The sequence below is a fragment of the Cryptococcus depauperatus genome, chromosome 5 (assembly GCF_001720195.1).
Source record: "Cryptococcus depauperatus CBS 7841 chromosome 5, complete sequence".
Lineage (NCBI taxonomy): Eukaryota > Fungi > Basidiomycota > Tremellomycetes > Tremellales > Cryptococcaceae > Cryptococcus > Cryptococcus depauperatus.
This window is the reverse complement of record NC_089472.1, coordinates 717,993-743,114: the sequence shown is the minus strand read 5'-3', so window position 1 is coordinate 743,114 and position 25,122 is coordinate 717,993. Positions and strand designations below refer to the sequence as shown.

Below are 25,122 nucleotides of genomic sequence, written 5' to 3'. Positions count from 1 at the left end.
TTCAGTCTACCTGTGTGCTCACCACAAGTATGTCCCTTGTCCTATGCACCTAGCAAGTGGTGATTGCATGCTTGGAGAATATGGTGGAGCCAAGTTTTGGGCATGAAAGGCGTGTATGTGATGAGCACGCAGCGTTGAGGTTACTCTAGGTGATTATGGCAAGTTAAGGTGCTCTTTGGATTACATTTACATCATGCTGATGACAATGGCTAGATCTAAATGCTATCTGATGCGCTCAAAGGTCAACATTTGGCGTGGTAGGCATCAAATGAAGGCCCGTCCAAGCTACCTTGACAGTCTTGGAAGAGCCATCATGGAGGAACATCTCGAGTTTACCATGTGTGGGGGCGAGATAATCTTTTCGAGCGTGAGGAACCAATCTTGGGCTTGAAACCACTTACAAACGGCTTGGATAACTTGCAAGTCGACTTTGAAATTGGGAAAAAGACTTATGGTCAAAGTTTGTCAACTTAAAGTATCAACGCAAGTGCTAGGAATTAATTCATCTGAGAGAGGTTGATCTATCTCTCAGTATACTGCCTGCTTTGATATTAGCCCATTCGATGGCTTTGTCTGACTTGACAACGAGCTCAAGATGAAGGTACTCTACGGCTGATTTGCTAGTAGGTTTAGAGTCGGGGTACGTAAATGCATCATCAAGAATGTAGGCGTCTCCGTTGGAAGCGCAAGCTGCTAGAATACGTCGAGACGGTGGAAGAGCTGATATGGTACTTCAAGTCTAGAGGCTTGCTATTCGGATAACTTGACAATCTTGCCGACGTTCAGCGCCACGGCTCTTTTATATCATATCCAGGAGCCTGAGGCATCTCCCTCGGACAACACATCTTTGCAAGAGACTTGAGAAGGCCAGAAATAACATTGCTAACGGATACTATGGCTCAAATGTTGACAAGAAGTGCGGTCACGTGATTGAAAGTGACCACTATCGAAGCCAAAATGTCCAATTTAGGAGCATAACTGATCCACTCTTGGCTTTCAGTCCCGTTCTGGTGATGGTATGTTATATACTGAGCGCAAAGTCAGATGCATGACGAACTGTTGGTCTTTACGCAGTAAAAAGACAAGCACTGAGAAAAACGAAATGTCACAACGAACTAGATGAGCACGCTGACAAGTGATCAAAATTAATACAAAACGCAAGAACTAGGAAATATGGTGGTCTACTACCTTTGCTTCTACCAAAAACTGCCCATCTAAGACATACGATACTGTCATGGAGGACATGTTACTCGTTTATCATCTCGTTCTTGTCCCGCTCCCATTCAACTTATTTCTCGACATTCTTCTCTCTTTCCCTTGACTTCCGCTAGATACAGTCCTCTTAGTAGCCTTTTCGCGCATACGCAGGGTGAGAAGCTCTGCCCAAAGTGGATTTGAGGGAATCTTGCCGATTAGCCCCTGAAGGGTCTCCATCCTGCGTTCGTGTCAGTGACAATGAATGTCATGGTAAGACTTACCATGCTTCTTTTACAGCATTTGTATCAGCCATGAACGTTATGCCCTCCCCATCTCTGAATTCTAACAAGAAGCTCTTTGGTCTCACCCCAAAACCTTCATCCTCTCTAGGTCGTAATGTCATCCTGGACTTTGGTGATCCTGAGCCTTGCTCAAGGTTAAGATCGATTACAGAGACAGCCTGGCGAAGGTCAATCTTTGCCACTTGCTTCTTAGTGACCTCGTTGATAGCTATAAGATTGCCTCCCACCACCTTGAAAATCCGCCGTTTGGGATGCTGTGTTCGCCTTGAGTAACACGTCACCAAATATGTTCAGTCACTCACCGTACAATCACCTCCATCCTGCGTCAAGACTCCGTCATGATATTCGTGTTCATGCCACATGTGATGTCTTAAGCCTCGTAAACATTCGTCAATACATTGAGGTAACTCTTCGCCCGTTAAGCCAGGAATAGGTGGCAATCTAAAGACTTGCAAGGTAATCTTGGCTAAAGCTTTTCTTTGGCCTTCGCCCTCCTTACTGGGAGCATTAAGATCGCCTTTGAACATGGCAAACATCGGATAACGGATTTCAAGTACACGAGCGTCACAATTCTTAGCTATAGTCTTAAACTGAATATGTGTTTTGGCTAGTGTTGAGCTGTTGGCATCTGGGAAGTAATTAGCAATGGTATCTCTCTTTGGAGCAACTGGTGGAAGCGGCGTTGATGACCTTTCCTTCTCTCGATCCCTTGATAGAGGACCTTTGGGTTTGCGAGGAGAACCGAACAAGCTTCGGAAATGGGAATGATGGGATTTCGCAGGCAGGACGGGCGCAGTTGGACGGAAAGTCGGCACAGGGGTATTTCTTTCATGGACAAGCTTGAGAATATGTGGATCCCGACGAACATCGATGGAAAGAGAAAACTCGAAGTTTGGATGTTCCACACTATCTCCAATTAGTTATGTTTTGATATGTGTTGTATTGACTTACAGACTAAACTCTTGTCCGACCTTTACTCCTTCTCCGAGCACAGAGTATGGTGTTTTAATATAGTCAATCCCATTGTCCAAGGTGATACAAAAAAATGTTTGTTGTTCTGGTATAGGAACCTGAAGGCCCTCAATCCCCAAAACTTTAACAAAAATTGTTCCTGCGGCTTTACTTGGATCGATCTCTCGAGTACGCATTTCTTTGATAGCTGCAGCATGCTCGTGCTATACGTGATCAGGATTTTTTATATCAAATCACACAAGAACTTACAATGTCAGAAGGCCTCCTTAGCGCTTTCCAAGCTTTCCCAGTCTCCAAATCCCCAGCATTACTCTGTGACATCTTATCTGCGTATGATGCTCTAACAACGGGCCTTTCCCTGATCTTGTAACCGCGCTATATGAAAGCTATCAATCTACTTGAATTTGTGTAACAAAAAGAGACTTACCTCAGAACCAACGTTTGCAACCTCTTGTCTGAATGAGTCCAAAATACTTCTCTCATCGTCATCAATACCAAGCGTCAGTCTTCCTCCTCTCAGGCCATTCTTTGCCGCACAGGAAGCTGAGTCAGCTTGATCGAATGGCCCAGTTAGCTTAGAAGGTTGGGGACCCAACATCTTTTGTCTGAATGCCTTGGCTTTGTTTGCCTCCTCTCCAACGTCACCAGTTGATAAAGATCTTCTCGACCTTCTCGAACCATTAGACATAGCCGATATGGCTGAAGCCTGTCTCTGCTTTTCTTGTCTACGTCTTGCAATAATGGCTTGTTCTCTCACCAAAGGACCGTCATTGCTGGAGCCAGATACGGAAGAGGTTGATGACATAGCAGAGGCAGGTCGGACATTATTTGATTTACCCATACTGCTCTCTTTGTCAGAATCGAATAGGCCTTTCGGGTTTCGAAGAATTCCTGTGGGCTTTTCCTTATCCACGTTGGGGGCAGGGGGCATGACATCCGCAATTGTCCCGCTATCATCTCTTTGTATTCTGACACATTCCTCTCTTGTGTCTTTAGCATCTTTGTCTTTGGCTTCACGCCGGACTAAGCAAGCGATTTTGTCCAAAGCAGACTTTACTTCCCCGCCTTCTTTCTCAGACTGTTTGAAGACTTCATGAGCAGATTGGGTTTGGGAACGCGGTCTCATACTTGGACGCTCGCATGATCGAGGAGTATTCATATTTGACTTTGATCTTGATTTGATAGGAGTTGCAGGAGCAGAACCAAGAACAGGTGGTTCTGCGGGAGGAGGTGGTAGAACCTTATCTAAGCTAGAAGCTTTTCCCTCTTGCCGTTTCTTTTCGAATTGTTCTCTCAACGAGACTGTGGAAAAGCTTGCAGACAAGCCGTCAAGATCCATACTTCTTGGCCTTCTCGACAATGAACCATCGGCAATACGTTGTTGGATGGTTTCTCTGATCATTTCACGAGAGATACGCTGACGGATACGGTTGGTTGAAGAATCTTGTGCGTTTTTCTGAGAGTGTGGCGAAACAGTAAAGTCTGCTGGAGAGATCTCAGAGTTAACCTTAACGAAGGAGGACGAAAGAGGTGGAGTAGGCTGCTTGGTCGCGTTCAGAGGCTCTGAGACAAATTTTCGAACCTCTTTCTCTTGTTTGGCCTCCTGCTGAATCACCCCCAGAACTTGGGATATGGGTTTGTCATTCTCTTTTTCAATACTAGTAACTCGGAGAGGCGTGATTGAATTGTTCTTCAAAATCCCCTTTGTCTTCTCACCATTTTCTAAATCCTCAAACTCGATGTTTTCTAATTCAAAGTTGAAATCTGGCAGCCTATGGGGGCTATCTTGTTTCTCATGATTACCAGATAGGATAGGCGGAGGCGTAAGAGGACGATCAGACTCTTGCTCGGTCTCCTGAGCTTGAGAGGTAGTAGAAGAACTTGAAGACGAGCGAGACTCAGGAGGTTCTTCAAACATAGGGGCAGAAACAGCAAATGGTGAAGATCCTATTTGAGACAAAAAAGTGACACCAAGTGCATTCTAGCGTCTCATCAGTCTTGTGTGAATGTCTGAACAAGGGCTGACATACCTGTTGGGTATCTTTAACTTGCTCCATATCCTCAACGGCTGTGCTATTATCAGTCGATGAAGTTAAATCATCTTCCGCAGATGATGTTGATGACAGCTTTGGCAGTTTCCTCAAAGGCTCCTTATCTTTTTCTGGCTCAGTTTCAGACTCTTGTTCTCCTTGAGACGAAGATGTTTCATAAGAGGTAGAAAGAGAAACAGCCGATCTATTAGGTCTCCCAGGGACACCCAAACCCAGATTGCCCATTGCCAAAGTTCTAGCAGCAAGGACTTTTTCTTTGCGGCTTGTCCTTCCTGATGGAGGCCCATCCTCTTTCCTCTCGCCGATAAGCTCTGGGTCAGCAGAAAGAGCCTTGACAGCAGTTTGGATAGTGATGAATGAGTCAGGTAAATGTTCCGTTGGTTGAGCGTGAGGATGAGCATTGTTTGTGAGGGGGATAGCAGGGACAGCGAAGGGGTCATTGTATGCATGTGGGAAACTTGGAGATGTCGGCGTGAGTGAAGGTAGGAAGGGCTGTAAAGAATTGGCACTATAGAGCGTATTATGCTCCTCATTACGAGGAATATTGGGCTGTTTGGCTTGCAACGAATCTGACTTCTTGTGTACATGTGCTTCAGCTGCCCTCTGAGCATGGTGAGTCCTTCCATACAGAACACCAGCCTCATCTGCTTGGCCAAACAGGATATCCTCTACGACTCGACCGTCATTCGTATTTATTTTCTGATCTGGTGTAGCCAAGTATGATCTCTCATCACTCTCTTGCATGCCTTCAGTAAGACTTGTCTCCATCGGTAATTCAAATACCGCGGAGTCTTGAAAGGCAGGCGTGTCCATTTCTGGGGGTGAGAATAGGCCTTCTTCGACAAGCGTATCCATAAAGTCTGCGGTAGTTGACTCAACACCAGGAGCTAGATGGGGCTCGTGGGTACTTTCACTTGGAGTTTCGGCCAAGATCTCGTCCAAAGAATTAAGGGAACCTGTCCGTGCTTCATCTTCCCATTCGCCTTCTTCTCCTTCAAAATCTCCGTCATTCGAATAAGAGTAGGAGCCATCGACAGAGGGTTCAGCACTCATAATTTCATACTCTTTGACGTCTGGCACGCTTTGGAAAGTGACAGTCTTTTTCGATGGACTGTCCATAATATCACCCGCAACCCTTGGTCCGCGTAAACGGCGTGAAGGTGTCATTGCAGATTTGTGAGGAGTGGGCGTAGGAGTGGGTTCCAGCGAATCGCTCGTAATAGACGACGGCAGTTGGGGACGAAGGGGAGTTGTAGCATTCGCAGCTACGAGAAATGTTTGCGAGACAGATGTAGGAAATGCGTGTGGAGAAGGAGTAGGGGATTGCGAGGTGATGCCAACAACTGTTCCAGAAGTACGCCTTTTACCACCAGAAGTCTGACTAGGAGAAGGTGAAGAAAAAATGTCGTCCTTTTCTACGGGAATCCTTCGCCTTACAGGCGAAGGGGTCTCATCACATTGCATCATTGAGGTAAAGTCCTCAGAAGGCTTCTTGAAAGGTGATTTGGACACATAACTACCCTCAGCCAGTCCTTTCAAGCCGATGGACGGTCTGGGTGACTTCTTGAAAGAAACTGCTGGAGACTCATTCTCCTTGCTAGCCAAAACCCTTCTCTCCCCGCTAGAACGTCTTTCACCTGAAATGCTTTGGAATTGAATTCGGCGATCACTAGAAACCTTTCGCTGGCCATTTATCGCAGCACCTGTATTGCCACTGAGAGAGCGACTACTGATTCTACCAAGCGGTTCGGTGGAAGCAGGGATGCCAAGGCCAATTGTAGCTTTTGGAGTAGATCCTACGCCTCTAGCAGATACCGCAGCTTCTCCCAGTTGCCTTGTCCCTCGCCGTTCGTGAATGACTTCCCTGTCTCCCGAAGCACATTGAGGCTGTGAACTCTTGAAAGGGCTCTTGGATACTAGGCTTCCGCCTGCGACAACCTTGAAAGAGTTGCTTGTTCTCCTGGGTCTAGCCTGCATACCTGGGTCTGTGGCAAAAGACGATCTGAGTGAGCCAGACTCGCGTTTATTGATTTGTAATGGCGACCAGCCCTTTGCTGAGGATGAAATGATAGAGTCGCGAGTTGAAGCAAGAGATGAGTGATTAGCACGTAATCGAGTGCCATGTGGAGGAGGCGATGTGGGCACTGAGGTAGACATTGTGAGCTAGCTATGGATCCTCATCAGCGTCAAAGGTATAGAGAGTAGCCAGACGCACTGTAAGTGACTGCGAGATAATATAGTTACGTGGATGTTGAATATAGTGAATGGCTGGGCATGGCACCAAAAAAAAAATAGTCAGTAGGAAGTGAATTGCTATTGTTTACGCCAAATCAATCGCGTCCATGACGGTATCAAATATCGGGATTAGTTGATTGTGGCACTCCTCACTGCTATTGTTAGGTGTAATTAGAATGGAATTGGTTCTGAAAAAGTGAATATGTACAACGTAATAGCTGGGAACAATACACATAGCCACATGTAAGGTTTTTCGAGCTCTTTTGACGCTGCTGGCAGGAGTACAGAATCCTTGCAAGCTGTGAGCTGACTGTCGCAAGGAAGGTGAGGTCTAGTGAGCCACGATCTGATCTTTTCAAATTGGATATATGTGAGGCATTTTATACAGACAGAAACACAAAGGCGCGTAAGGCCAAAGAGAGGCAACTGGTACTCTGGACCTGCTTGGTATGGGAGCTGCGAAAACATCTAACAAGCCATCAAGGATCATTAAGAGAAACACAGTTGCAAAGATACCACTAAATGAAAATCAAGCAGCGAGGGATGAGTTTTCTACATGCTTTCTCTCTGTATTGCCTAAATCCCAATCTTTGGATTGCGAGCTGGCTGGGAGAAAAATGTATATAAAGAAGAGCTCCATGCAATTGTGTTTAACAGTGGAATCACAGTAAGTAGGAAAGCCTAGTCAAATTGTGTAGTCATGGGTCATACTTGACATTCGTGTTTTGTAAGAGAAGCACTTGATGACTGAGAGGCTCAGTACGGCTAGGTGTAGACAAAAGGCAAAATCTGCTGCGTACTGACTGCTATGGCTCTAGTCTCATAACATGAAATATAACCAACAAGTTGTACATACTAAATACGGCTTTGTGGTCTTTTGGTTGAGACTTAAGTCTGAATTGTTGATTAGATCGTAATACTGATTTGTTTCAAACGTCCACGAATTTGAGCCAAAAGCCTTCATATAAAGTTTTGTATTCAACAAATCTTTTCCGTTTCATTTTACAGGTGTTTAGAGTTTCAATCTATTGTAGTAAGCAGAGACGAACACAAGTACAATGCTAACATGGGAGGATGGATGATAACGACTGATTTTTCAGTGATGACAATGACCTTCATGATGCCTGCAAGGCTTTTTCAAACGCCACAGTACAGACAATACTACCCGTCTTGCCGCCAAATGAGTATGTTGGATGTGGAATACTTGAACTAATAAGTCATCAGTTTTGGTCGATAAACAAATGACATACTGAAAAGACAATCCTAAAATAGACAACATCAGCACCAACATTGGCAATGAAGCAAAGTCAATTCACCAAACTGTGGTTGATTAAACCTCTCTTTAATTTCTTCTTCTGTAAAATTACAACTGGTAATCAAAAAGAAGCCTCCCGGACTTATGAGTTTAGTAATTCTCTCCGGATACACCTCGCTCGGTAATCTCTGGGTCTTGTCTTCTTGCACGGGTTTATCTGATAGACAGAGCGCATCATATGTCCCCTTGTCAAGTACCAGATTCCAGGTTTCCCCGTCAAAGTTTTGTCGAAGAAGATCTCCTACACGCCATTCCACCGTGCAATGGTTGGCCACTTGTTCGTCTTCCAGTTCATCGTCTAGCGTTTCACGCTTTTGTTTTTCAACTCCTTCAGCCAAGACCTTTGCTCCCTCTGAGTAGTCTATGCCCGTCAGACGATACTGCTGGGCTGGAGGTTCCGGGGAGATCAAAAAGGACAACAAAAGCGTTCCGTTGCCTGATCCACATTCTATGATTCTCAGAGGATCTTCAGAGGACGATTGAGGAAGATTTTCATGAGCCCACTGGCGCATCTTGTGGACACTGTCCTCCCCGAACCTGAGTACAATTAGACATCAAAGACGGCAGTTTAAGATTGAGATACCAGATCTCGCCCTCGTCCCCTATATCATCAAAGACTCGTACTTCACGGCTATACCAAGTTAGATTAGCGGAGAAAATATTTATAGAACCTACTCATAGATACTGTCCCAGTATTCTTTTGTTCCGAGCTTGGAGGGAGGAAGCTCTTCAACGAGCATAACGTAGATGCTAATTTTAAGAACTTTGCAAAATTAAGATGGAACTAGTTGAAGGTGACGGGATCAAATCGGCTGTTGATGCTTGACGACCAATTCAAAGAGCGAAGGAATGACTTGAGTTGTTTTGAATCTACCTTTATCATTTCATTTCAGCAAAATGAATAACCCGCTTCTCGCGATTCAGGTGTGTGCTATCTGATATAAACTAATGACAACAAACTGACCATTCAACAGAGTCAATATTGGGCAGTCAGAGATTACCTTTCCCCTGTATGTTGCCACTCCCATCGGTCAACAATTGCTAACTGGGGACAGGTGTTGAAAGAGAGCAAATTTAAGGAGCATGGGCGTATCACCCCAGGTTAGTGTAACCAAGAGGTGTACAATGAGAGAAAGCTCAATGGGACGCAGAGGAGTTTGTTGCTGCCGGCGATTTTTTGACATTCAAGTTTCCTGTCTGGCAATGGTATGTTTCTATGTGACCAGTTGATATTTCTCTGAATTCTACATCAGGGAGAAGGGAGATTCTTCACGAGCAAGAGAATTCCTTCCTTCTGATAAACAGTATCTAGTCACTCGCAATGGTTGGTTTATTATCTTCGTAGCCTTTGACCAGCCATTTCTCTTGTTATCGATATGCTGAGAAGTTTCACAGTACCTTGTTTGAGGAGAGCTGAAGCGGTTGACTACACAAACGCGGACGAAGACGCAGAAAAGCTATTGAGTTTTCTAGACGAGGTACTTTTGGTCATGACCGTCAAGTTCTGTCTGACTCAGCTTTTTAGGCTGAAGAAGCTTCAGGACCAAATGGGAAAAAGAGAGAAGATGAAGAGTGGGTAGCCACACATATCGGACGAGGTATTCTTTGTTGAACTACCAGTATCTGCGAAAGGGTACTAATAGATCCACAGATCCAGTTCACAACCCCACAACCATGGATGAGATTCCTGATCTTGAATCCCCCACTTTGTCTCCATCTGATTCCAAATTACCAACTGGTGAAATGGCTGGTCTCAATTTGGCCGGCCAAAAGATGGAGGAAGATATTCCAGATATTGATGATATAGCTGATATGGATGAAGCTGGATTAGAAGACGAGGATGATGCGGTGGTCAAAATTGTTCATCCTTCCGAGTATGCTTGTGTTAATTCTATATATGAGAATTGATATTGACCTGCATTCTAGAGCCGATGTTAACTCTCAAGCCGGCAAGAACCTTTTGCAAATTAGGACGTACGATTGTATTATCTCATATGATAAACATTACCAGACGCCGCGCTTCTGGTTATTTGGATATGATGAGGTATTGAATTGTTTGAGCATCACTGATAAAATGCTGATAATTGGACGTAGCACAAAAACCCTCTTACCCCTGTCCAAGTATTTCAAGACGTACCTTCAGACCATGCTTTCAAAACTATGACAATGGAAACTTTCCCTCATTCTGGGGCTCAGCTTGCCTCAGTACACCCTTGCAAGCATGCAAGTGTCATGAAGAAGTTTATTGATAGGATGGAGGCTGCCCAAGCTCCGCCTCAACCCGATCCGGAATACGGTGTGAAAGAGACAGAAAAGGAAAAGGAAAAGAAGAAAAAGTGGGGTATTGGTGGAATGGTTAGAAAGGTTACAGGTGGGAGTATAACCAAGGTCGAGAAAAAAGAATCACAGGAAGAACAAGTTAGCGGTGTGCTTGTGGACTTTTATCTTGTCATCGTACGTTCAGCTCAATCTTGTCTTCTCCGAGGTTCATGGGTTATAGTTTCTTAAATTCATCGCATCCATTGTTCCTACAATCGAAGTTGATAGTACCACAGCCACTGTATTGTAAACATCCCTTATTATCACCATATACCAACGATAAGGTGACCCAACAATCGTTGGGATGCGTGATCCGAATTAATGAGTCTAATGACCTGCGAGAAGTTGTAGATATTTGTCAAGTATGCACTGTGTTCATTGAACTCACAGCTTTACAGTCATCAGATCATGATCTCTCGCACGCAATAACAGACATATGTTGGTCAAAAGATGTGATGCATGCCGATGTGGCCTTATCGCCCCACAGAAGGATTTGAATAATCAAATCCATCGCACAACCGTATTATTTACTTGGTCTATAGTTTATCAAAAGATATTTTGAGTATTATATTATACTCAAAGGCCTCTTCATATTCAATAACTCTATAGAGTGTCATTCCACCAGTCATACCTTGAAAATAAACTTCCCTCTCCCTTTTTAGCACCAAGGATGCACGAAGATAGAGCTTTGATGACTGAGAGAATAGTTAGATAAAGAAAAAACGACGGCCCACCAAAAAACGTGGAGGGAAAAAAACTGCCCCGGAGAGACTCGAACTCTCGACCGTCTGATCAGTTAAATTACCACATGGTAATAATAACAGTCAACCGCTGTAACCAACTCAGCCACGGGGCAATTGGTTTCGCCTTTCTCTTAGACGAAACATGTTATATCTCGAAAATATGGGTATATATGTTGAAAACCCTGCACGTTAAATCTTCAACTGTAGTTTTCACTCGGAAACAGCAAAAGTATCAAGTGCCGTTGTCTTTCGGACTATCTCCAATATCTTGTGCGACTCAGGTAAATTTTTTGTCTTAACTGATCACTGTTTTTGTTGAGTCTATCAACATGACTTGCAAGATGCAACTTAAGAGCACTCTGCATGAATTAGCTTACAGATGTCTGGAGACAGTTTCGCTGCGTCGTCTCCATTGCCATAACCTTGAATTGACGAAATGATCTAATATCCAAAGCCAAGTATGCAAGGGGTGTCTACAAATAAGCACTTTCATTCACTGGCATGATCAGCTAGTTGTTAAGAGAAGCGACGTTTAAGATCGATAATAAGTCATTAACTTAAAAGTTTTGCCAATCCCACGCTCGTACAAGAACATGCATAACTTGTGTCATCAATCATACACATGAGTACTCTATCAATACTTGTTTGTAATTGTGATTCGTTTCGTTTTTCTTAATGGAAAAAAAGAGAGCTTTGCGTGAGATAGTAGAAATTGAAAAGAAAATAGAGGAAAGAGAAATAAGTCTATCATCAAACAATAAAAAAACCAATGAAAAGATGAAGCTGAAAGACGAAAGAAAAATTGTCAGAGAGGCGATAGAGATTAGATTAAGACCACTTTGATCTTTTTGTAATCGTCTTCGGGCCCTTTTTAATGTATGTATACTCCACCTTCTGCCCATCTCAGGCTAACCATTTCCGATTGACATTGCCAGTATGTATGTAAAGCTCTAAACGCATTTTTGGCGAGTGAAGGGATTGTAGAGTTAATGAATCAACCGTAGATATAAACGGGACATTGAATTTGTATTGCTGGATGTCAAAGAAATCAATGTGTGTAGGAACGATAGAGATAAACTTCTCAATACAAATAATGAACTGAGAAGTTTATAGACGTGTGTCAAGTATCTAATCATATTTGAATGAGTATAGGTCTTGATATTTTCCACAATAATTGTTTACTCACGGAAGAAGCAGCTGAAGAAGACCAAAAGAAACAAAAGCAAGAAAATGACTCTAGCTACATCTCGTCTTTGTTCGTAATACGTTTAAACTTCATTCGCAAGAGCGCTTTTGAACACTGATACCAAATCCGTCAGCATCACCATAACGTCCAATTTCAAGAAAGGCTTACAATTTCATCAATGGTAATATATTCACAATCAAATCTCAAGGCTCTCGCGTGTCCTCATTGTCTCTCCTTCTTTGTCGCCCTTCCCGCCAAGACCATTGCCTACGCTTCCCTCTCTTAAACTACTGGCTGTGCTCCCAGGTCCTAAACCTATTGTTCCTGCTCCAGAATTGGAAAGCGACGAAGCAGAAGAAGTAGGCGGATGTATGGACGATGAGGCAGAAGAAGGAAGGGGTGGTGGAGCCATCATGCTTCGACTGGGCATGGATCGGAGACCAACGTTGGCGGCGGGATTGGAAGTAAAACCACGAGATTCACCGGCAGGACCTCGGGGGTTCCTGACTGCCTGAGCTGCTTGGCCTAGTCCTTGAAGTTGAGGTTGGAAAGGCTGAGGGGAAGAAAGGTTCTGAGACTGCTGACCGGAAAAGCTTGTGACACTAACTGGAGAGAGCAAATCTTCCGGCGAAATCCTTCCACTACCATTGACCCCGTTGGTGGCAATACCATTTAATGACGACACAGAGTAGGCACCTTTATTGTGTGAACTAGTGTTGAAAGCAGAGGGCAAGGGAGGAACAGGTGGAATGTCATGACCCCTGCCAAATATACCATTAAACCCCTGGTCAAATGAGCTCGAAGATCCGTTCAGTTTTCTAGTGGAAGCAGCTCCCATGGAAGAATATTCTCTGCCTAGGACTCCAGACGCGATATTAGAAATGCCATCGGCGCCGGAACGCAAGTTGCCACTGCTTCTTTGAGGCGTCAGACTTCTGGTTGGGTCACGACTTACTACAGGGCCATTAAATCCACGCAAGTCAGGCATGGATTTCTTATATCGCAAATTCGGGCTGTCCGTTGGTGCAGGGGCAGTTGGGTAAGCAGATAGGTATGCAGATGTAGAGTGTAAGAGTTGAGGTACAGGGGCAGATGGAGCAGGCTGTGGGATACGAGTGACAACGACAGAGTCGTCTCGAGCTGTAGTGGATAGCCCTAATCTCTGAGCTACCAGGTGCACAATTCTGCGTTCAGACTCAGTAAGGTTCTTGGAGAAGGCGAGTTCATCGCGCATGCGATCCTCTTTGAAAACTAGTATTCTTGAATAAATATCAAGAGTGGAGGGGTCATTCATGTCAAGCTGGCTTTGCGTTTGATTATGGGACTGCGAAGGATTAGAAGAATGTGATTGAGAAGTTGACGAAGCAGAGTGCGGTGGCGAATCATAGCCTCCTTGAACCAAGGATATTGGATTCCGCTGCGGAAGAGATAGTGATACCATGTCTTTCCTGTCGAATTGCAGAGATCTCATCCTCTTCAAAGCTTTTTCTCGCTCAATTTTGTCTTTTTCCCCGGGTTGCAACACTTTCTTATACTCTACACGTAATTTTCTGCCTTGGACATCGTACCCGTTGAGGGCTGCAACCACTCTACGAGCCTCGTCCTCTTCTCTAAAATTGGCGAACGCGAGCCCTCTGAATACGCCATTATCATGGTGGTAGTTGAATGCATAAGGTAGTGGGGCTGACAGGGATGATATGATGGACAAAAGGGTGTCACGGGAGATGGAAAAAGGGATGTTCTTGATAACAATTGCAGTCGGAATGATGTCTGACGTTGGTGGGGGAAGAGCGTAGCCTGAACGCCATCCATTTGCTTGATTATGAAGTTGTTGTTGCTGTTGTGGAGCCTGCTGGGCGTTCCTATTGCCCACACCATATGGGTGTTGCGGAAAACTCGCCATGGGAACAAAACTCATCGGAGGAGGACTGGGTGTCCCAACAAGCCCCATGGGTATGGGATAGCTACCATTAGGATAGGATGGTTGTGGTTGAAGAGTGTATGATGGATGCGAGTGATGGTTTGAGGATGCCGTCGTAGGCACAGAGGACGGCGGAGAAAGTGTCGAGGGAGGAGAAGGATCGCGATATTCCGGCGGATCGTACCAATTCTACAACATTGTCAATTGATGACCACAAGAAGCACTTTCAGACTTACAGACGGCAGCCCAGACCTAGAGCTACGTTTTCCGCCGCTGGACCAGTCGGGACTGCCAGGCGGGAGGACGGTCCCAATACCTATCCCGCCGATGCCATTAAGTGGGCCAAAAACACCACTGTACCTTGTTGGATAAGCCGAGTACGCGGCTTGCTGCTGCGAATGAGGCGGAGGGGAAATGGATAGCGAATGTAGATTTGGAAGAGGAGGAGAGTGAGTGTTCATTTGGGATGATGGATGTGTAAGAACGAGTGTTGACAACGGGTCGTAACTGCAGATATACACGGCGTTAGGTCGTAAGTAGAAGAGCAATGTCGAATTAAAAGGTCTGTAAGAATGTTATAAATACAGATACAATTCGAATGATGAAGACGAAAACAAACATTCGGGCAACTTTAATTATTTACAGTCTTTTTAAATCTATTTTATCCTAACGGGTCATTATTCGTAATTACAGTATTTACTGTTATAAAATCATGTAAAAAAAATTGTTAATAAATGCATGTAAGGCTTTTAATATGCATATAACTGTAAGTGCATGGCATTTCACGCTGCCACATGGGAAAACCTGGAAATTTTCATCAACATAGAATATATAAATTGTAGATAGAATAGTTTCTCTTTGGTACTTCATTTCATATGTACCACCAGTGCTAGTTTTGTGGTATTCGACCTTAAGCGTTTCTAACAGAACCTTAAGTAATAAAACTCTTAATTACAGTGAGGCACTCAAGCCTATACGAAAAAAGTTAATATGCCTTAATTAATGCTATATGCTTAATTACATTGTTTTATATAGACTTTAAGTTTGGAGAGAACATGTAACTGACAGGCGAAAGCCACGTGTCATCCACATGTGATGACGACAAACGCCACGTCATCATCTATGCTGTGCCACTCGCCGCTAGGATCGCCTTCCGTATTCTGGGATGGATTTATTAATCTTGAATTCCATTTCCATTTTGATTTATACAATCTTTTTCATTCCAACCAACAAGAATGGGACTTGCTTCAAAACTCGCAGCTGCAAATAACGCTGGCGTTGGCGCAGGCGGTGCCAGCGTTCAAACGGGTGCTCCCCAGCAACAGTATGGACAACAGCCACAGCAGGGTCAGTATGGTCAGCAGCAACAGTATGGCTATGGTCAGCAGCAGTACCCTTCTCCTGGTGCGCCTCCGGTTCCTGGAGCCCGGTACGTTCATGTTATCTCTAACCAATGTAACCAATTACTAACCCGCAAATGCAGACCTGGCACAAACCCTGCTCAAGGCCAATATGTTCCTCCAGCCCAGTATGGCCAACAACCTGGCCAGCAACCTGGTCAGCAAGCCAGCCAGCCTCAACCTGCATATGGGCAGCAGTATGGGCAACAATATGGCCAGCAGCCCGGTCAGGGCCAGTATGGCCAACAACCAGGTCAGTATGGGCAATCTCAGCAACAGTATGGCCAGCAGCCAGGTCAATATGGTCAACAATATCCTCAGCAGCCTGGGTCGCATCTCCCAGGTCAGCAGTATGGCCAACAACCTCCTCCTTATAATGGACCTAGCGCAATGGCTGCTGGGTCAGGCCCTGCTGCTAACGGCCTTTCAAACCCTCAATATTTAGTTGGCGTTTTGCAGCATTGTGTCCAGGATGTATGTTGCTTCTACAAAAGTATTTTTGTACGCTGATGGCTGGTGATAAGCAAAAACTGAGTGCATTTTACCCCCCTGGGTCGCTTGAACCTATTGCCCAGCGAATTGCACAGTCTGGTGCTCTCAGCAAGATTGCATCTGAATGGAAACTTCCTGCAGAGCTTGCGAGTGACCTAGCCAAACTGGCGTTGTTTGATGTCATTATCTACGTCGATGATTCCGGGTCTATGGCTTTCGAAGAAGGTGGTGAGCGTATTGAGGACCTCAAACTCATACTTTCTCGAGTGGCATTTGCAACTTCTCTGTTTGACCACGATGGTATCCAAGTTCGGTTTATGAACTCAAACCTCCAAGGCAACAATATCACCTCGGAACTCCAGGCTATCCAGTTGGTACAGCAGGTCAAATTCAGCGGTTTGACACCTTTGGGTACCGGTCTATGGAACAAAGTTTTACAGCCCTTGGTTCTTGGTCCAGCCAGAAGCAATGGATTGCAAAAGCCTGTTGTTATCATCAGTGATTCTCTCTCATGATGGCTTGTGATACATCTGCTAATTTTTTATAGCCATTACTGATGGATCTCCTGCGGGCGAATCCAAAGATGAAATCTTTAATGTTATCCTTAAAACGGATCAGGAGTTGAAGAGAAGCAGATACGGACCTGATGCTATCAGCTACCGTGAGTTCTCATTTTCTAAGGAGTGGAAATATATGCTCTTTGACCTGTTCTTGAAATAATGTTTACGTCATAACCACAGAATTTGCGCAAGTTGGCAATGACTTGAAGGCTCAAAAGTTCCTCGAAGAAATAGACAACCATCCTATTATTGGTGCTCTCGTCGACTGTACTTCAAACTTTGAGGCTGAGCAGGCTGAAATGATGCGCAAAAGCGGTATAAGCTTGGATCCAAGCATGTGGATTGTGAAGCTTTTAATGGGACCTGTTGATAGTAGCTACGATACCAAAGGTGAGTCATGATTTCTTTTTCCGTCATTGCACGTTCGAGCCAAGCTCCACCCGAAATCTTGGGGTTTTCCACCACTACCAATATAATTGGTTTGGTCTTTTGTTTGGAAATCAAATACCTCTATTGGCCGGTGGAGCTGACTTTTATTTTCTTTCATCTTCCCCTGTCAATGCAGATGAACGCAATAAGTTTGTTGCCACTGCTAACTATCCAAAATATTAGACGAGTAACAAGTTTAACATTTCAACTCTGTTATACAATCAAACGTTTTTCTGCCGCTTAGGTGAGGGGTGGGAGCTGGGTCTTGATATCAAAAACAATTTAATTGAGAGTTAATTAAAGTTCTATACACGCAGTTTTGTCTAGCTTAGGAAGAACCAAATAAATGAAATGTATCTTGAATTTGATTAAGTTATTTGCAGACATAAGTTAATTTTCTGCAGCAGTATAGCTATTTTGAAATTGTCCTTCCCATTGAATAAACAATGATTACAATCAGCTACAAACATAAGAGATACATTTTCAGTCATCGAATCCACAGCTTCTTCCCCATCCAAGCCCCCACGATCCCCATCCACATGATAACTCCCAAACCTGGCGTCAACCTCTCAGCACCGCTTGCCTTCCCACTGCCGTTTGTACCAGATGCAGCGGAGGTTGCCGATGTTGCTGTTCCAGTTGTCAATGTAGAAGATGAACAAATGCCGTTTGAACACATTGGATCAATGGTGAAAGACGGATACGAAGAAGGTTGAGAGTAAACCAAGTAGTCAAAGTCTGAAGGTGTTACAAATATTTACGCGTCAGTGATTCGTCTTAGCTGGTACTCCCATAACGGCTTTGAATCATCTCTGAACGAAACACAAAGAGACTTACCAAAGAATGTGGCCTCTGTCCTAGTCCCTTCCGCCCCTCCATTCACAACTTCCACCATATGTTCCCCTTGTCCAAGTCCACCGACAAAAGCCTTCAAAGTCCCTAGCTTCTCGCATGTTTTTTCAATTTTCCCATTGGGCGTACCACAACCTGAACGTCCGGATAAGGTTGAGAAAGGAATGGAAGACTTGTTGAAATATATTGAAAATAGGCCATGATCATTGACTTGGTCACCAAAGATATACAAAGCAGATCCTATACAAAATTGTGTTAGGTCTGCAATTTTGGAACTAAGATATACTCACCAGTGAAATTAAACGAGAATTTGTTATCAAAACCCTTGGTGTACGAGCTTGTGCCGCCATAAAAAGCACCGTTGTTTGATTCCCAATTCCCAGAATACGTGATAGAAGAGTCAGTATTGTCTATCGTAGTATTTGAGGGGTTTCCCCTGCATGCCATGTTAACAGCTGTTTTTCATACTGGTCACCGCTTACCCAATATCATATTCGATAACAACGGCGTCGACTCCAATACCACTTCCATCATTCTTTAGTACTACATTATGTGCACCTTGATTCAGGCCTGATGCACTCCACAACAACGTCCGGCCATTGGAAGAGTTAGTCGCCGAGTGGGAAGAAGAGACGCCATCAAGAACAATAGTATAGTTTGTAGTAGTCGTACCTGCCGCACCATATATCCACGCAGATGTTGCTGTCTGGAATTAACACTAGAATGCTGCAAAGAAAGAGAACAAGCGTACACGAAAAGTTGAATGAGAAATTAGCCCCTGGCGTAGTGGTGTAATGTATGGTTGCTGGAGAAGGAATCAGCCAAGGTCAAACTTTTTCTGCTACTCTCGTAGCACCCTGCTCGTCTATAAAGCGTCAGACGGACCTTCATGCCATGGAACACTTGTCACGTCGGCAGTCGCATTGTACCAGTCTGGATGATCCTGTGGATTGGGTGTCCACCATTGAGAGTAGTCGGAATAGACCACAAGTGGGTCAAAATCATCGTACGTAACGTTGATAGGCATGTTAAATTCAAGTTTTAACTGAAAGAATAAAAATAAATCTCAACAAAGCGGTGTTGGTGACGGAATCAAAAAAGAGAAAGCAAGCAACTTCATGTAATGCCATTACGTAAAATGACGGAGAATTGATAAGGACTGCTGTCTTGTTTTTCGTATCAATTACTATTTATTGGTGAAGATTGTTCCTAACCGGCGATCATTCAACATTACGATCTCCACCTTGAGATTTTTCTCTTTGTTAACAATTTGAATAGGTGTCTGTTGCATCACATATTCGCGGAATTTTGAGCATCCAGGATGGCTTATAATAAGCTTCAAAAGAAAAGATTCTGGTGGTGGATGTTGGAACTGGGGTAGCTGTGGAAGCAGTGCTTGATACAGCTGTAAGAGAAACGTTTTGTGGGCCACGACTGGCCAGTACATGGCAAGTCATCTCAGGATACTAATGTCGATGGGCTTACAAGGTATGCTAAAGGCACAGGGGTACAGAGAGAGTGCCCATACCAGACAAGTTTGTAAACGAGTTGAGAGGATTAAAGTTGGACAAACTCGTCTAGCTGATAGGATTACCCAGGTTGCATCTTCAAATAGCTTTCACTAATAACCGACCTTGCTAAGGTAGTCAGACTTGTCTAATATATCTCTGACTGGAACCAAGTAGTTTTGTATTTAGGAGCTATGTGACAAGTTTGCCGAAAGAGAACAGTGATAACCTTTGAGATTACTAAACCATCAACTTGAGACAGTATTTGAAGCTCATCATATGCTTCAAGAGCGCAGTGGTATGGTCCAGATTGCAATTACTGGTTTTCTTTATTCATGAGATGTTTAGAAACATGACAATGTTTTACCTTAAACTACATAGACCAAAGGCAAATGCAAGCCATATGTACAAAAGTAGAAAATGGACAGAAAGGATGAATTGGAGGCTTTTAAAACTTGGCAAAGAAGCACAGGAGTTCAATGCATGAAGTATTCTGTAGAGGTCGTCAAAACACAATCACTTCAAAACAGATGTAACGAATGACATGTCGACATGGTATTGCTCGATTTGTTCAATCTATACTTGATGCTGGTTTCTGTCGATTAATCAATATTATTGGGTTTCGCTCTAATCTTGTGAGCCAGAATGTCCAAGACCTATTAATGCAGCTCTGAGATCACCACAAGATACATCCAAACCCCAAAAAATACAATCAATACTGACAGATAGCCATCACACCAGATAGTCCTTCAAGTGCTCATCTTCTTTTCGTCATTTTCCCTCTTGGTCGTATTGTGAGCTGCAGATGCATATCACATCCAAGCTCAGGGCATTTTTCCAACATAGCACAAAGAACTCATATCTCAAATCTTCCAAAATTCTAGATTTTGTTTGTCATTTATACGACCCGTTTTCAAAATTCTGACGTATATGAATGGTTGGCATATGTGACAAAGGGGACCAAAGAGTGGTATATTACGCTAGGCGTACGAACAAAGCGGCCGATTCAAACATTGTGGCAAAAACTGCAAGGATTATGTAGGATGCACACCTGATCGATGGAGGATCAACTTGGGCTGACTTTATATACAGAAACTATTCAAACTTGACTTACTATTCGGACCAAACAACCCAGCCTGAAAACACCAGTCAAGGATTAGGGCATAGACCCTAGTTTGCTATTAAGCAAACCTCTTAGCTGCGCATTCCTCGCCTTTTCAACTGCCAAATCTCTTTCCAACTCTCGAATTCGAGCTTCACGAGATGAGATTTGCCGTTGCATAGATTCAATTTCCTCTTTTCGCCGCAAGCGATGTTTCTGAGCAGAACGGCGGTTGATATCTCTACGGTCTATGGTGGTAATTAATCATGACATAAGTTAATAAAACCAAAAGATAAGCGAACGCACGTTCTAATCGTTCTTTTCGTTTTTGTTCTTCTTGAGATATTCCAAAAGCGCGTAGTTCCTCAATCTTTACACCTGTCTTGCCTTTTCTGTAAATATCGTGCCTTCCAGCCTTAATTTGTTCGTGTCCAACATTGTTTTGTATCAAAAGATGATGTTTGAAAGTGACAGGCTTCAATAGTGGCGAGTCTCCATGTAAATCTTGTGGAGAAACGTGAGAAGTCATTTCACATAGGGGAGAATTGAGTGTTGAGGAAGGTACATCTGTATGATCTATATTCATGGATCCTAATCCCAGGTCATTGTCATTTGATTTTCCCAAGACAGGACGAGGGAATCCTTCATCTTCCTCTGTATCTATATCGGTCGTAGAATACAGGTCTGAATTATCCAGACTCCCCTCAGTACCAGAGTGCCAAGACATTGCCGTATCAGGGCGATAATTTTCATACGCTTGCTGGTGTCTATGATCATGAACTTGTTGGGGTGATGGGGCAAGACCATGATCAAACGGAGAAGTGGGCATGTTAGACAAGGAAGAAAGTGAAGGCGAAAATGCAGCGAAGCCCTCTTTGTCTACGTCCATTTCTTTCAAAAAAGTTTCCGCATCAAGAGCCTGATTCTGTATATCTTCAACATCGGAAGGTTGAGAATCTTTCAGCTTTGGTAATTATCAATACAAATAAAAATCCAAATCCCCAACAAGGGTATCAAAATAATGCTTACAAAGCTCCAACCAGATAAAGGGTTATGGGGAACATCTTGAGTCGTCAATAACCCAATTAAACCATCATCTCCCCCTTCAACACCTATCGCCGAATTGATTCTTCTCTCCAAACTATCTTGCGGTCGCAACATCCTAGCTGGTACATTGCGGATGTCATAATGAGCAGACTGGGATGTCTGAGATAGCGACAGTGTATGTGCATCTGGAGGAACAGATTGGGCTGAAACTATTTCTTGACAAGGTTGATGTTTTGCATAAGAAGTGCGGGAACGAGTGTTTCGAGCTGGGCCTGCTCTCTTTCGAGACTCTGGTACAATCGTGGCCGTTGAGGAGTTAAAGCTAATAAAGCGCCATCAGCGCCGTATTGTCGGGGCGGACTTTGTCAAGGGCCCAACGACGGAAGCGCCTAGCTTGACGTAGATGCGGAATCAATGTACGGCTAACGACATGGACGTACGATTCTGTCTGCCGTGTAAGCGGAGTAGGCATTGAAGACTCTTAACGTCTGCGCGGAGACAGACCAACCAAGATGTAAGAAGAAATACAAATGGAAAAGCAACGAGAATGATTTCATGAAAGATAAAAATCAACAAATGATGCGAAAGAAACAGTCCGGTCAACCGTCGACGTGACGCGTTGTTCCAAAGTCACGTGACTAATGTCTCCCATTAAGGATTGAAGCTTGCCAATATATCATTTAGATATCTAAAGTGGTTTTTGCCGTTCACGCCTAAGTAAGAGATGTTCCGCGCCTATCAGGAGATTGCCACTAATGTTAGCGGAATTAAATTTCTCCCCTACAGGAATAAAGGCGGAATCAAAGTTTAAGCTAGGTTCTGGATTTATGTATAGGTTCTAAATCCAATTATCTTCAGGCACGGATCAACGTTCATTGATCAGCCGCTCCCATCGCGTGGAAATATATAATTAATGATTAATATCTTTCATTTTGAATTTGCTTTTCCATCTCAGAAACACAAAAAGACCTCACTAATACTCGCAGCATTTTAATCAAACAAAGCAGAGAGGCCTCATGTACTTGGCGTCTCATGATCGAATTGCCATGATATCGCCAGCAGAGTCGCCACGATCCTCAGACTCTTCGTTGACTAATCCGCCTGAAGCTCTTCTCACGCCTTTGTGTGAACTGGAAAAGGCGGTATGCGAGGTATCAATTACAGACATTGCAGAACCTAATGAGCAGAGCAAGGAGGTAGATGCGCAGGCATACGGAGAACTACAACTGCCAAAGTGGGACAAAACACGTGCAAATAGCAAGCCTCGTTTGGGTGTTCCCTCGTCTTCCTGTGACTTTGCCTATTCCGCTGTTTCAGATCCAAGAGCTGTCTCACGGTCTCCCTCTGCTGATCTCGAAAATAATACTCCCACAGACGATTTGACATCTGGCGCTTTTTCAAAACAGCATCTTCCAGGCACACCAGTAGCAGAGCAAGGACCTTTTGAGTACCCAGATTTTAATGGAATGTCTGGCTATAACTTACCACATCCTCGTCGCCTTACTCAAAATTCGACCGCTACATGGGCCAGACAGCCAGCAAGCGTATCTTTTCAAGCCCCGTTATATTCTCAGCTAAGCTATTCGTCTCCTTTCGTGACTAGGAAGGACTTTATCGACTCTGATTCAACGGCTGTGCCTAAAGTTGGCCGCAGGCGCCCCAACTCATGCTCTGTTAATACTCAGACATCTCTAGCCTCATTACCAGCTGTTGACTGTCTGCCAGCACCTTTGTCAGCTCCACTTCCCAGCCCTTCAGTGCCGGGTGTTGCACAATCTTTCTGCTCTATTACTTCGGTTGCTCCACCGCATACAAAAAAGCCGAGAAGTATAATGTTCCAACAGAAGACCTTGGCTGCTCCAGTCCCGCCTAGTCTTTCCCGACGTGGATCTCTTCCAGCCGCTCAGCTCTTTGGTTTACCTCATTCTGACTTTCTCAATCGCTCCAAATCAATCAACACCAACAATGGAGTAAGGCAACAGGGGTCTGCTAATACTATTACAGACGTCACTCGGCGCCGTCAGACCATAACTGTCGATGGAGCGTCCATCCCTACAAAACCTACGACGGAGAAGATGCGTGTAAGGGCTACAAGTACGAGCCGCGCTGAGCCTTATTCTGTCTCATACAGTCACCCATCTTCTCATTCTTTCATCATCTCAACACCGTCTCAATCTGTCCCATGTCAAGCAACTCTCAATCGTTCCATGTCCTCGGCTTCTTCTGGCTTCACTCGTCGACACCCTCCATGCGAATTAACATCTCTGGCGTACGGATCAAAACCTATGTCAGGTACAAAAGTTTTGAGATTGTCAGGTATTTCGCTTCCAGCCAGCCCAAACTCAGTAACCGACAAGCATCAGTCGCGTTCTTCCAGCAGTGACGAGGATGAGATTACTACCCCATCTACTGCTATTACCTCGGCTAATCATGACTCCATATCCTCTCCCATTACGAACTTAACTGATAGCGGGAACGCGTTGCAATGGGACTACACACCACAGGATGCAAAAGCTATACAGAAAGCTAAAGCGAATCCAATTAATGAAACAAAGGCCGGAATATCCCAGCCTTCAACTGAGATTCCTGGGATTGGAATCATCTTCACACGAGCGACAAACCGAACAGCAAATAGCGCAGATGTGTAGAGGTCGTTGGAGGTAAGAGGATAACGGCAAGAATGCGTAAGTCGTCAAATAAGTTATCTTGTAGACAGCAAGGCTAACGACAATCGCTATGGATAGTATGAACAGGCGTGTTTTCCTTGGTTTGTCTCGGCTCAAAGGGCCAGTGAAAGTAGCACATTTTACCAAGAGGAGTAGGGGATTATAAAAACAGTCAACAAAATCTTGATGCAGTAAGTTTTGGCTTTGTCGCTATTTTCCCAATCTACGTTGGGTATCCAAATCTTTTTCTCGATCACTTTTTATCCCACTGGCTGACCTTCATCTACAGCGCTCCATACAATTTCACAACAGATGATGAACGTGATACAATTTTGGTTATAGTGTTATCAACATAGTCATGTGTTGCTATTTAACACTTGATCTGCAATCTATTCTTGCTCAGTTGCTCTCGACTTGCTTATCCAAAGCAAGAAGTTACCAATGTGTCATATTGGAGTCTAATTCTAATAATTTTGATGTTTGCTTAGGGCTAGTTTTGAATTCCTTAGTAATTTGCTCGACATCTCATGTCAATTCGTCGTTTTCAAAAGTCATACTAAAACTTACTATTAGCACATTTTGCTAGCATGCCAACAGGGCTAGATAGATTTAGGTATCTTGGTATTTTATTCATATTATCATATTGAAATTCTATAATTATAATGTACATAAATGATATGACAGCGTTTATGCTTGTTGGTTTCCTTGGCTAATATCGGGATGACACACTTTTGAGCAATTTTGGTATATATTTGCCAAGGCTACGTATTAATTGGTCTTTATCCTACAATTTGTCGCAACACTTGACCATATTTGGTCATACAA

General features: G+C 43.9%; 8 protein-coding genes and 1 non-coding gene across 9 annotated transcripts; 3 read left to right on the top strand and 6 right to left on the bottom strand.

Moving 5' to 3' along the window:
* Positions 1-1,257: 1,257 nt before the first annotated feature.
* L203_104427 (uncharacterized protein) lies at positions 1,258-6,679 on the bottom strand (the record flags this gene model as incomplete). The annotated part of the gene is made up of 7 exons (XM_066213812.1): positions 1,258-1,435; positions 1,479-1,753; positions 1,802-2,405; positions 2,451-2,674; positions 2,721-2,846; positions 2,899-4,452; positions 4,502-6,679. 7 exons carry the CDS (start codon positions 6,677-6,679, stop codon positions 1,258-1,260), a joined length of 5,139 nt encoding a protein of 1,712 aa, XP_066069909.1.
* A 1,193-nt stretch (positions 6,680-7,872) lies between these two features.
* On the bottom strand, positions 7,873-8,812 carry L203_104426 (uncharacterized protein; the record flags this gene model as incomplete). Its single annotated transcript, XM_066213811.1, has 5 exons — positions 7,873-7,960; positions 8,008-8,020; positions 8,074-8,609; positions 8,656-8,703; positions 8,748-8,812. 5 exons carry the CDS (start codon positions 8,810-8,812, stop codon positions 7,873-7,875), a joined length of 750 nt encoding a protein of 249 aa, XP_066069908.1.
* A 157-nt stretch (positions 8,813-8,969) lies between these two features.
* Positions 8,970-10,641, top strand: L203_104425 (uncharacterized protein; the record flags this gene model as incomplete). Its single annotated transcript, XM_066213810.1, has 11 exons — positions 8,970-8,996; positions 9,047-9,082; positions 9,128-9,173; positions 9,224-9,278; positions 9,326-9,396; positions 9,468-9,550; positions 9,598-9,670; positions 9,724-9,946; positions 9,999-10,116; positions 10,167-10,526; positions 10,573-10,641. The coding sequence occupies 11 exons, from the start codon at positions 8,970-8,972 to the stop codon at positions 10,639-10,641; spliced, it is 1,161 nt and encodes a 386-aa protein (XP_066069907.1).
* A 507-nt stretch (positions 10,642-11,148) lies between these two features.
* On the bottom strand, positions 11,149-11,247 carry L203_104424. Its single transcript has one exon. It is a non-coding gene; the product is annotated as a tRNA-Asn (tRNA).
* Positions 11,248-12,516: 1,269 nt separating this feature from the next.
* Positions 12,517-14,702, bottom strand: L203_104423 (uncharacterized protein; the record flags this gene model as incomplete). Its single annotated transcript, XM_066213809.1, has 2 exons — positions 12,517-14,430; positions 14,478-14,702. 2 exons carry the CDS (start codon positions 14,700-14,702, stop codon positions 12,517-12,519), a joined length of 2,139 nt encoding a protein of 712 aa, XP_066069906.1.
* A 774-nt stretch (positions 14,703-15,476) lies between these two features.
* L203_104422 (uncharacterized protein) lies at positions 15,477-17,305 on the top strand (the record flags this gene model as incomplete). Its single annotated transcript, XM_066213808.1, has 6 exons — positions 15,477-15,670; positions 15,725-16,115; positions 16,166-16,631; positions 16,681-16,794; positions 16,874-17,083; positions 17,259-17,305. The coding sequence occupies 6 exons, from the start codon at positions 15,477-15,479 to the stop codon at positions 17,303-17,305; spliced, it is 1,422 nt and encodes a 473-aa protein (XP_066069905.1).
* A 304-nt stretch (positions 17,306-17,609) lies between these two features.
* L203_104421 (uncharacterized protein) lies at positions 17,610-19,001 on the bottom strand (the record flags this gene model as incomplete). The annotated part of the gene is made up of 6 exons (XM_066213807.1): positions 17,610-17,860; positions 17,960-18,214; positions 18,265-18,410; positions 18,457-18,676; positions 18,726-18,779; positions 18,860-19,001. 6 exons carry the CDS (start codon positions 18,999-19,001, stop codon positions 17,610-17,612), a joined length of 1,068 nt encoding a protein of 355 aa, XP_066069904.1.
* Positions 19,002-20,638: 1,637 nt separating this feature from the next.
* On the bottom strand, positions 20,639-22,103 carry L203_104420 (uncharacterized protein; the record flags this gene model as incomplete). Its single annotated transcript, XM_066213806.1, has 4 exons — positions 20,639-20,832; positions 20,891-21,548; positions 21,614-21,953; positions 22,072-22,103. The coding sequence occupies 4 exons, from the start codon at positions 22,101-22,103 to the stop codon at positions 20,639-20,641; spliced, it is 1,224 nt and encodes a 407-aa protein (XP_066069903.1).
* Positions 22,104-22,647: 544 nt separating this feature from the next.
* L203_104419 (uncharacterized protein) lies at positions 22,648-24,279 on the top strand (the record flags this gene model as incomplete). The annotated part of the gene is made up of 1 exon (XM_066213805.1): positions 22,648-24,279. One exon carries the CDS (start codon positions 22,648-22,650, stop codon positions 24,277-24,279), a length of 1,632 nt encoding a protein of 543 aa, XP_066069902.1.
* Positions 24,280-25,122: the final 843 nt, after the last annotated feature.